The sequence below is a fragment of the Anomaloglossus baeobatrachus genome, chromosome 4 (assembly GCF_048569485.1).
Source record: "Anomaloglossus baeobatrachus isolate aAnoBae1 chromosome 4, aAnoBae1.hap1, whole genome shotgun sequence".
Classification (NCBI taxonomy): domain Eukaryota; kingdom Metazoa; phylum Chordata; class Amphibia; order Anura; family Aromobatidae; genus Anomaloglossus; species Anomaloglossus baeobatrachus.
In genome coordinates, this window is record NC_134356.1 from 48,284,083 (window position 1) to 48,296,524 (window position 12,442).

At 48.3% G+C, this 12,442-nt stretch overlaps 1 protein-coding gene across 1 annotated transcript in view; it reads right to left on the reverse strand.

Annotated features, from left to right (window-relative positions):
* Positions 1-329: 329 nt before the first annotated feature.
* Positions 330-12,442, reverse strand: part of CNOT8 (CCR4-NOT transcription complex subunit 8) — an 80,498-nt gene continuing 68,385 nt past the window's right edge. The window contains exons 5-7 of the mRNA XM_075344306.1: positions 10,633-10,777; positions 10,288-10,398; positions 330-1,348 (exon numbers count right to left, since the gene is read on the reverse strand). Coding sequence (XP_075200421.1) covers positions 1,208-1,348; positions 10,288-10,398; positions 10,633-10,777 — 397 coding nt within the window. The 3' untranslated portion in view covers positions 330-1,207. The remainder of the gene's footprint in view (positions 1,349-10,287; positions 10,399-10,632; positions 10,778-12,442) is intronic.

Sequence of the window (12,442 nt, forward strand, 5' to 3'; positions counted from 1 at the left end):
GCTAATATCATGATGGGAGCTGCAGTTTTATATCGGCTGGAGTGCTGCAGGTTGCCGACCCCTTCAGCAAAAGCTCTTAACGGCATAATATTGGCAGGGGGGAGCAAGTTGGAAAAGTCAGTTGTCAAGATGACTAAAGAATCTGACTAAACAGGTTTTATACAGTCAATTAGAGTGTTAGGAGAATTTTTTAAAAGACTTTTTGCAATTTAAATGAATTGAAACATAAAAATTGGTCATAAAAGTTGGGGTTCCGCTTTAAGAAGGCACCCAAACTGAATAACTTAAGTTTGCAGGTGGAAAGGCCAAAGGTCCTCAAACAAAAAACATAAATAAAAAAATTTGACCTTTATTTAATTTCTGTCTCAATTCATGACCAAAATTCATAGTATGAAGTCAAGTAAGAAAAACAAACTTTTTATGAGACTCATCTTAGATGGATGAACTATTAATATTCTAAGTTGGGACTGACAGAACATCATTGGATTTACCTTCGAGAAGACCGCGCCTCTGGAATTTCATGGTGGAGGCAATACATGCTGTGTTAAGAACTAGAATAAGGTTTCGCCTGCGACTTCTTCAGGGGTTGCAATCATAGAATCAGGTCTCCACTGGAAATACCCATGCAGATATATCTGTACCTGGATAGGAAAAGAACAGCACTTCACATGTGCCACAATATTGGCTAAGCAGATGTATCTGTACCAGACTGCAAATCCAATGAAGAGCCAATGGTTTATCCTACGGAGCAGCTAGGAGAGACAAAAAAGGTGCTTAAGCTAAGCAACGAGGACAAACACCGACCTGGTCAATGCAATTCTCACAATGCTCCAGTTAAATAGTCCACACTGAAAGCAAAGGAAATGTCTAGCGAAGAGTTAAAGTGTTCCTATTTGCCACAGCCCACAGAATTGGTCATGTGTGGAGAAGTGGTCTTTTTTTTTTTTTTTTTGACGATTACTACAGTTGCAAAAAAATTTTTTTTTTCTTTTTTGTAAGATGCTGACGTCTGAGTAAAAGTTTTAAAACAATGTATATATGTGACAGATCTGGCACAATGTGTGTAGACGCAGTCATTTGCACAGCCGTTTAATCTACAGCTGCCTTTGATAATTGCCCTTTGTGGAAGCGATGTGGCCGAGACGAGCAAATCTACGCGAGACATGGGAGAATATAGGGAGAGATGGGAGACCATGGAAATGGCGTCTCATTGTTGTCCATTGTTGATGAGAGACATGATGCTAATTTTCTCCTCCGCCTCCTCGCTCGACTTGGGGGCAACGCCTGTTCCTAGACCGTATAGACGTCCGCAGTACTTGGCATCATCAATGTGGTCCTCGAAAAATAGCTGGTACAGAGAAAAGAAAAAAAAAAGTTATAAACATCTGGCCAAGTAATATATTTATTAGTTACAAGTGAAAAGGTTTTGGTACCGCGCTAGCCAGTTGAAAAATTACTGAATGTTCTCAGTGAGAGGAACAAAATGCTAATCTTGTGATACCTTTTAATGGCTAACTAAAATAAAATAAAATGATGTTACAAAGCAAGCTTTCGAGACATCTCAGGTCCCTTCATCAGGCATGGTATGACAAATTATCTGAAGAAACACAAATATATGCACAAACAGAGCAGAGGGATGGCATAATAAAAAAAGACATTTAAATAAACAACCACTGAGCTTAGAAAGTGAATCCTTAATTAGCTTTGATTAGTGGTGTGAGAGTTTTATTGTCCCAATCAATATCCATGTAGGATCAGAGGTCTGGTGAGTCTCTGGGATAGACTCCTCAGATTTTGTAATGGGCCATAAATCCTCCTGACAGGTTGAGTCCTGTGTCCACAGAGTTAAAAAATTGTTTAAAAGAACTGAAGTCCTCAGTGGTTGATACCTTTTAATGGCCAACTGAAAAGATGGTAATAATAGCAAGCTTTCGAGACTACTCAGGTCTCTTCATCAGGCATGGTATAACACAAAATCTGAAGAGTCACATATTTATACACAACAGGACATAGAATAGTGCAGAAAAAAAACAAAAAAAAAAACAACAAACAACAACCAAGTTATATGAAACAGAACTATCACTATGGCAGGAAGGGGGGGCAAACTGTTGTGGCCATAAATATTGATGCAGTTCTGTTGTGTATAAATATGTGACTCTTCAGATTTTGTGTTATACCATGCCTGATGAGACCTGAGTAGTCTGGAAAGCTTGCTATTATTACCATCTTTTCAGTTAGCCATTAAAAGGTATCAACCACTGAGGACTTCAGTTCTTTTAAACAATTTTTTATCTCTACTGGCTAACACGGTACAAAGATATATTTTACCTCCACAGAGTTAAACATTTTAATTAATTTGTATTCCCAGACCTCATATCATTAGAGCAGCAAGGACCCCTAGAAGTGAACTGCTTCAATACAAACAAAAAGAGGAAAATAGTCGAGTACCTCTGGTGGTGACCTACAACCCACAGCTTGGGGTACTGAGAAGAACTGCCAAGAAACTTCACCACATTCTACACAAGGATGACCGGTTAAAAACAATATTCAAAAGATCCTCCATTGCTGTGCTACAGGCAACCTCCTAATTTAAAGGAGCATCATGATCCGAAGTTCTATGCCCTCAGACACACCACGAGGAACTTATCCTTGCAATGTAAAGAGCTGCAAAACCTGCACTCATGTAGAGACCAAAGACCAGATACAGATCCACAACACACAGAAGGACTATAAAATTCCTGGGACATTCACATGTTCCTCTTCCAACGTGGTGTACTTAATCCTGTGCACTATATGTCCTATTGGGGGCCTCTATGTTGGAGAAACAGGACAGAGACTGAGAGCAAGGATGAGATCTCACCGCCACACAATCACAGACAAAAAAAGAGAATTTTGTTTACTTACCGTAAATTCTTTTTCTTATAGTTCCGACATGGGAGACCCAGACCATGGGTGTATAGCTTCTGCCTCCGGAGGACACACAAAGTACTACACTAAAAGTGTAGCTCCTCCCTCCGAGCATATACACCCCCTGGATGACAAATCTAACCAGTTTAGTGCAAAAGCTGAAGGAGGACATCCACCCATAAGTGGAGATAGGGTAAAACCCGGAATAACCGGAACCTCTGTCTACAACAACAGCCGGTGAAAACACACGGAACAAGAACTGCCAACAGGCAACAGGGAGGGTGCTGGGTCTCCCATGTCGGAACTATAAGAAAAAGAATTTACGGTAAGTAAACACAATTCTCTTTTTCTTCATCGTTCCTTATGGGAGACCCAGACCATGGGACGTCTCAAAGCAGTCCATGGGTGGGAAATAAACAGAAACTGAGAAGTAGGCAAAACCTAACTTCACAAATGGGCGACAGCCGCCTGAAGGATGCGTCTGCCCAAGCTCGCATCTGCCGAAGCATGAGCATGCACTTGGTAGTGCTTCGAAAAGGTGTGCAGACTAGACCAAGTGGCAGCCTGACAGACCTGCTGAGCCGTAGCCTGATGCCTGAAAGCCCAAGAGGCACCGACAGCTCTGGTCGAGTGCGCCTTAATCCCCGGCGGTGGAGGCACCTGAGAACATTGGTAGGCATCGGATATGGCCGACCTAATCCAACGAGCTAGGGTCGGTTTAGAAGCCGAGAGGCCCTTGCGCTGACCCGTGGTTAGCACAAAAAGAGAGGTGCACCGCCTAAGAGCGGCGGTGCGTGACACATAGATCCGGAGCGCCCGCACCAAATCCAAAGTATGCAACGCTTTCTCAAAGCGATGCACAGGGGCCGGACAAAGGGAAGGCAATGAAATGTCCTGGTTAAGGTGGAAAGGAGACACCACCTTAGGGAGAAAGTCCGGAGTCGGACGGAGAACCACCTTGTCTTGGTGAAAAACCAAAAAGGGTGACTCCGAAGAGAGCGCAGCCAAATCAGAGACTCTCCTGAGAGAAGTTATGGCCACCAGAAAGACCACTTTCTGTGAAAGTCGAAACAAAGAAACCTCCCTAAGAGGCTCAAAGGGGAGTTTCTGTAAGGCCGTGAGGACCAGATTAAGGTCCCAGGGATCCAAAGGCCGCCGGTAAGGAGGAATGATGTGAGATGCGCCCTGCATGAAGGTGCGCACCTGGGCCAGTCGGGCGATACGCCGCTGGAACAACACTGAGAGCCGAGACCTGTCCCTTGAGGGAATTGAGGGATAGTCCTAGCTGCAGACCGGACTGTAGAAAGGACAGGATGGTCGGCAAAGAAAACGGCCAAGGAGCATGGCCGGAAGAGCGACACCAGGACAGGAAAATTCTCCAAGTCCTGTGGTAAATCCTGGCCGAGGAAGACTTCTGAGCCTGAGTCATAGTGGAGATGACCTCGGAAGGAATGCCTGAAGCTGTCAGGATCCAGGACTCAATAGCCACGCCGTCAATCTGAGAGCCGCAGAATTCTGGCGGAAAAAGGGACCTTGAGAGAGAAGGTCTGGGCGGTCCGGGAGATGCCACGGCACCTCTACGGACAGACGGAGCAGGTCTGGGTACCAAGCTCGCCTGGGCCAGTCTGGAGCAATGATTATGACCCGACGGCCCTCCATTCTGATCTTGCGCAGGACTCTGGGCAAGAGAGCTAGAGGGGGAAACACGTAGGCCAGACGGAACTGGGACCAATCCTGAACCAGCGCGTCCGCTGCCAAGGCCTGAGGATCGTGGGAGCGAGCCACGTAAACCGGGACCTTGTTGTTGTGCCGGGATGCCATTAGATCCACTTCCGGAGTGCCCCACTTGCGGCAGATTGACCGAAACACTGCCGGATGCAGAGCCCACTCGCCGCTGTCCACGGTTTGACGGCTGAGATAATCTGCCTCCCAGTTTTCTACGCCTGGGATGTGGACTGCGGATATGGTGGACTTGGAGTCCTCCGTCCACTGAAGGATGCGTTGAACCTCCAACATCGCCAGGCGGCTGCGAGTCCCGCCCTGGTGATTGATGTAGGCAACTGCTGTCGCGTTGTCCGACTGGACTCGAATGTGCTTGCCCGCCAACAGGTGGTGAAAGGCTACGAGAGCTAGAAGCACAGCTCTGATTTCCAGCACATTGATCGAGAGGACTGATTCGGACGGAGTCCAAGTGCCCTGTGCTCGGTGGTGGAGAAATACTGCTCCCCAGCCGGAGAGACTGGCGTCCGTGGTGAGGATCACCCAGGACGGGGTCAGGAAGGAGCGTCCCTGAGACAGAGAGAGGGGCCGAAGCCACCACTGAAGAGAGCTCCTGGTCTGTGGCGACAGAGCCACTAGCCTGTGCAAGGAAGAGGTCCGCTTGTCCCAAAAGCGGAGAATGTCCAGCTGCAGAGGACGCAGATGGAACTGGGCAAAGGGAACCGCTTCCATTGACGCCACCATCTGACCCAGCACCTGCATGAGGTGCCTGATGGAATGACGGCGGGGCTTCAATAGAGAACGCACCGCCAGATGAAGGGACTGCTGTTTGACTAAGGGCAGCTTCACAAGTGCCGGCAGAGTCTCGAATTGCATCCCTAGGTACGCACGTTTCTGGGTCGGGGTCAGAGTGGACTTGGGCAGATTGACAAGCCACCCGAATTGAACAAGCGTGGCGAGAGTGAGCGAGACACTCCGCTGACAGTCTGCACTGGATGAAGCCTTGACTAGAAGGTCGTCCAGGTAAGGAATCACTGCTAACCCCTGGAGGTGCAGAACCGCAACCACTGCTGCCATGACCTTGGTGAATACACGAGGGGCCGTGGCTAACCCAAAGGGGAGAGCCACGAATTGGAAATGTTCCTCTCCGATTGCAAAACGTAGCCAACGCTGGTGTGAAACTGCAATTGGCACATGCAGATAAGCATCTCTGATGTCGATGGATGCTAGAAAATCTCCTTGGGTCATTGAGGCAATGACCGATCGCAGAGATTCCATGCGAAAGTGCCGCACCTGAACATGCTTGTTGAGAAGCTTGAGATCCAGGATGGGCCGGAAGGAACCGTCCTTCTTGGGGACTAGGAAGAGGTTTGAGTAGAAACCTCTTAACCGTTCCCGGGCGGGAACCGGAACAATTACTCCGTTGGCCTGCAAGGATGCCACGGCCTGAGAGAAGGCGGCGGCTTTGGAGCAGGGGGGAGTGGACAGAAAAAAATCTGTTTGGCGGGCTGGAAGAAAATTCTATCCTGAAGCCGTGGGAGATGATATCACGCACCCACTGATCGGAGACGTGTTGAAACCACACGTCGCCAAAGTGGGAGAGCCTGCCACCGACCAAGGACGTTGTTGGCGCAGCCAGATAGTCAAGAGGAGGCTGCCTTAGTGGCAGCAGCTCCTCCGTTCTTCTGAGGACGCGGCTTCGCGCGCCAGCTGGGTTTTCGATCCTTGGCTGAGTTAGTGGACGAGGCTGAGGGCTTAGAGGATGACCAGTTAGAGGAACGAAAGGAACGAAACCTCGACTGGTTCCTGCCCTGGACAGGTTTCCTGGTTTTAGTTTGTGGCAAGGAAGTACTCTTCCCGCCAGTAGCTTCCTTAATAATTTCATCCAGTTGTTCACCGAACAGCCGGGACCCAGCAAAGGGGAGCCCAGCAAGGTACTTCTTGGAAGAAGCGTCTGCTTTCCACTCTCGAAGCCACAAGATCCTGCGGATCGCGAGGGAATTAGCGGAAGCCACCGCCGTGCGGTGAGAAGCCTCCAGAATGGAAGACATGGCATAGGATGAAAAAGCCGAAGCCTGGGAAGTTAAGGCAACCATTTCGGGCATAGAGTCCCTGGCGAGGGAATGTATCTCCGCCAGAGAAGCAGAGACTGCCTTAAGAGCCCACACTGCTGCAAAAGACGGGGAGAACGAGGCCCCTGCCGCCTCATATACAGATTTGGCCAGAAGATCAACCTGGCGGTCAGTGGGATCCTTAAGAGAGGTGCCATCGGCCACAGATACGACTGTCCGGGCTGAGATTCTAGACACCGGAGGATCAACCTTTGGTGAATGAGCCCACTCCTTGACCACTTCTGGTGGAAAGGGAAAACGGTCATCAGAACTACGCTTTGGGAAGCGTTTGTGAGGACAGGCCCTGGGCTTGGTCACAGTGGCCTGAAAACTGGAGTGGTTAAAAAACATACTCCTTGCTCTCTTAGGTGAGGTAAACTGGTGTTTTTCTACCAGAGAGGCTTGTTCCTCTGACACTGGTGGATTGAGGTCCAGTACGGAATTAATGGACGCAATCAAGTCACTAACATCCGCATCACCCTCAGATAGATCAATGGGGTACATAGAGGTAGCGTCCGAGCCCACAGTAAAAGGCATCCTCCTCGCCCTGCAATTCAGCTCGTGAATCAGAGCCGTGGGACGAGGAAGGAGAAGAGTCCCTGCGTCTCCGTTTAGGAGGACGGGGTCCGGGAACAGATAAAAAATCCTCTGTGAGCTCTGCAGAGCGAGTCGGAGCAGCAGAGGCGTCCTGAGAAGGGGGCTGATGCATGGTCAGCAGAGTCCGGGACAGCTGTCCCATGGAGTCGGCAAAGGACTGGGAGATAGCGTTAGAAAACGATGCTACCCAAGCCGGGGGTTCAGCCACCGGGGCTGGAGCAGCCGGAGGGACCCCTGGGGGAGGCTCCAGGCTGAGACACCACCATGTTAGAGCAGGCATCACAATGTGGATATGTGCTCGGTTCAGTCAGTATGAGCTGACATGCAGTGCATATAGAGTAAAGCCTTGCAGCATTGCTCCTAGTGAGAGACATGCTGCTGAGGTGGAGGCTCTGCAGTTAAGAATACACTCCTTCAGAATGACCCCCAGAGAGTGTATAATAAAGTCCACAACCAGAGGTTGAGGCTTACCAGACCGCTTTTGTGTGCCCTCCGGATTCCACAGCTTGGACCCCCAGACAGATGCAGTAGCTGCAGCAGCCAGCGCCGATCAGTGTGTGAACGCTGATAAAATGGCGCCGGAGTGAGGAGGGGGGGCGGGGTTTAGTCCAAGAGCGGGAACCGGAGGGCCAAGGAGAAATACAGGGGAGGGGAACATCTCCTCAGAGAGGAGTGTCCTCCCCTCTGCTGAACGGCCGGTGGGCGGCGCCGCACTGTTCCCCTGCATGACTGACATGCAGGGGCACTGAAAACGAAACTAGGCCGCATCTGAAGCCGGGGCCTAGATTTTCCCATGCGGCCGACGAGCAGGCACCCTCGGCGCGGTTCTCAGGAAAAAAACAGAGAATCGGCCGGAAATCACAGCAAAGTGAAATAACACACTCTCCCCCCAATAAATGTACAAGGGACCCCTGAATAACGTCTCAATACTTAGCTTATGAGACGCAGGGCCAGGTCCCTGAGGGGTGAGCGCTCCGTCCGGTAGGATCCTGAAAGGGCTGCGGATGGAGACCGGTCTCCTGCAAAGCAGTGAGAACCGTGATGGCTCCCACTTCAAGCCAGAGCCTCAGGGGATGGTGAAGGAGCGCGGCATGTGAAGGCTCCAGCCTTGTAAAATCAACCTTAACAGCACCGGCGACACAGTGGGGTGAGAAGGGACATGCCGGGAGTCCAGATTGGACCCGCTTTTCTTCCAAATCTTTGAAATCAAAAATCAGATGAGAATGCATGTGTGTGTGTGACCTCCTGAACACAAAGCATTGAACTGGTTAGATTTGTCATCCAGGGGGTGTATATGCTCGGAGGGAGGAGCTACACTTTTAGTGTAGTACTTTGTGTGTCCTCCGGAGGCAGAAGCTATACACCCATGGTCTGGGTCTTCCATAAGGAACGATGAAGAAAAATCCATTTACCTGTGGCCAAACATTTCTGTGCTTCAGGACACAACATAAACCATATGAAAGTTGTCATATTAAAAGGCAATTTCAGATCACAGATCACAGAGCCATGGCAGGGTCTGGGAATACAAATTCATTAAAATGTTTACTCTGGACACAGGACTCAACCTGTCAGAAGAATTTATGGCCCATTACAAAATCTAAGGAGTCTATTCCAGAGACTCACCATGCCTCTGATCCTACATGCATACTGGGACAAACCTTTCACACCACTAATCAAAGCTAATTAAAGGATTCACTTTCTAAGCTCAGTGTTTGTTTATTTAAATGCCTTTTATTATGCCATCCCTCTGCTCTGTTTGTGCATATATTTGTGTTTCTTCAGATATTTTGTCATACCATGCCTGATGAAGGGACCTGAGATGTCTCGAAAGCTTGCTTTGTAACATCACTTTATTCTAGTTAGCCATTAAAAGGTATCACAAGATTATAATTTTGTTCCTCTCATTGAGAACATTCAATAATATATTTATGGCAAAGCACATCGGCAAGTCTTTACTAGCAGAGTTCACTCACTTAAGTGTACATTTAATACATGAGCAAAGGCCACGCAGTTGTCTATGACCGGCATCTTACCCGCCAGCACCCTTGGCACCTTTTCTGATAAAAGGGGGTGTCCACTACTAGGATAACCCCTCCTGATCCTGATTACATGTACCGGCTTCTATATCCCCGCCTTTGGACCAAACGAGTTAATCAACATCTTACCATGTTTCCACCAAGTAAGATCAAAAAGCCTATACTCCCCTCCGGTGCTGCAGCTGCCGCTCACTTCTTGTTGATTACTCCCGTGTCCAAAGGCGGGGCGACTGAAGGCGGTGCTGATTGGACTTGGGGCTCGCGTGATGTCACAGCATCACGTGAGCTCCGGCACCATTGCAACGGCGCTGGCACCAGAGGAGAGTATAGGCTTTTTTTTTGGTGGAAACATGAGGAATCAGAAGGGGTAGCCCTAGTTTTGGAAGACACCTTTAAGTCTGGAGTGATATTATGGAGTGACCCAAATAGGACATCACACTGGGCCTTCAGAATAAATGAGGCACAGGGGACACCGGCTTGTGGTATATAGTTCACAGGGCTCCCGTTCGACAGCAACTGATTGACTAACGTGGTTGTTGGACCAGGGACCTGCAATTGAGTCATTCATCTTTAGTCTCTAGTACCAAAAGTTACATCAAACATTAATAGGCCCCCCAATGACCAGACAAGAGTCCATGAGAGCCCTCTTGAATGCTATTGGGCTGGTGAAGGTTGGCTTATTTTATTTCTTTACTGTATACTCAATCAAGCTTTTCTAACCAGACGAATATAATAAAAAACAGATACTGCACAATATTTTTTCCCCCCCTTTAACATGGAAGCCATATAAAGTATATATACTTTACATATACATATGTTGGAGGCATCTGTCTCATCGAGAATTAACCTATACCTCCGACATAGGACTTTACCACTATGGTCAGTGTTTCTCTGGATGTCTCAGGACACATGCGCACCTCTTTCATACGGAAGAACGCCATGCCGGTGAGCAGCGAGTCAGACCCTGCTTGATGCTGCCGACCAATCCTCTGTAGATCCAGTTGATCGGCCACCTCTTGCAGGCCGCCCTGTACAAGAGAGGATTCAATAAAACACAATAATCTTCAGTGATCACCATCACACAAGAAAACTCTGCAAATCTATTCAGCAGTCCTACATAATGATTGACAGCCATCTATAGACATGCTTGTACAGGGTAGGCTGTCATTCACCAGGTAGGACCGCCCACTGGACTCCTAAACACAAAGTCATCATTAGAAAACTAATGATCGTTAAAAAAGGTAGAATAATCTTTATCTCACCTTGAGATTTTTGCAGCTCTTCATTAAATATTTCACGTCGTAAATGGAAGGGAAGAAAAGATTCAGTATATGGAAGAACTCATGTTCCTCCTCTGGAAGCCGAGAGTCTGTGAGAAGCTTCACCATGTAGCCAAAGTCATATCCGCTGCAGAGGACAGAAAATCAATCACATGGCCGGACTGGAGGAGGCCAGAAAAGTAACGTATTTTTCGGATTATAAGATCCACTTTTCTTCCCAAAAATTTGGGAGGAAAATGAGGGGTGCGTCTTAAAATCTGAATATAGCTTACCGGGGGGGAAGGGGGTGGGGGGTTTGTCTGTGCGGCGACCGGGTGCGTTCGGGCGGATTGGTGCCTGTGGCTGCGTGGGGGCAGCCAAGCACCTGTGGCTGCGTGCGGGCACCGACAGGCGCCCGGCTGCCTCTGTGCGGCCGGGTGGCTGTGCGGCAGATGTCCCAGTCTGTCCGCGGTCCCAGTTTCAAATGATGGCGCTGGGAGTCAGCGCGTGCACAGATTAAGCTCTTGGATGAGAACTCCATCTGCGCATGCGCCGCTCCAGGCGCCATCATTTGAACCGAGACCGCGGACGGACTGGGTCACTCACCGCAGAGGCCTGCTCTATCACTCACCCACCGCCACCACCACCACGGACCCGCCGCGACTGCCTCCTGTGACCCCGCTTCACCACCATTGCTGCCCCCCTCCAGTAAGACAACACCGGATTATAAGATGGACCCCATTTTTATTTATTTTTTTCACTTTTTTTCATCTCTAAATTTGGGGTGCATCTTATAAAAAGAAAAATACGGTATAAATCAGATAGAAACAAAAATATAGAAACAGTAGAGACTACAGGCATGTTCAGAAGTGCAAATTTCACACCCAAACTGTGCTTTGTATAATTGGCTGAGCATCAACGTTTATGAGGACATTGGGGGTAATGGTTCTACAGGAGATGGCTATTTTAAGTTTTAAAGGGGCTGCTCACATACTGATGACGTGTCCTCAGGATGGTTATCAATATCAGATTGGTGGGGAACTGCCACCAATCAGCAGTTATCCTCCTTGGAGGGTCCGGAGAAGAGCAGCGCAGCTCTGCACACTGTGGATATTGCCGAGAACTGCGGCTCAGCTCCTCTTATTGCTTGCCTCCATGCCAATAAATTATGGTAAATTTTGTTTGTTTTTTTGGTTTTTTTTTTAAATAAAAAAAAAAAAAAAAAATTGCTTGCGTTACCATTTCCCGAGAGACGGAAGGTTTTCTTTTTCCAGGATCTGAGGCTCTGGGGGCTTTTTTATGCGCTGACATTTTTACAGATACCATTTTGGGTAGCTACAACGTTTTGATCACCCCTTATTAAAATGTTGCAGCGGCGAAAAGAAGGGAATTTTGTTTACTTACCGTAAATTCCTTTTCTTCTAGCTCCAATTGGGAGACCCAGACAATTGGGTGTATAGCTACTGCCTCCGGAGGCCGCACAAAGTACTACACTCAAAAGTGTAAGGCCCCTCCCCTTCTGGCTATACACCCCCCCGTGGGAGCACGGGTCCCTCAGTTTTAGTGCAAAAGCAAGAAGGAGGAAAGCCAATAACTGTTTCAAAAACAAATTCAATCCGATAACAATATCGGAGAACGTAACTTATCAACATGAACAACATGTGCACCCGAAAAACAAATACCCTAAGAAAAAACAGGGCGGGTGCTGGGTCTCCCAATTGGAGCTAGAAGAAAAGGAATTTACGGTAAGTAAACAAAATTCCCTTCTTTTTCGCTCCTAATTGGGAGACCCAGACAATTGGGACGTCCAAAA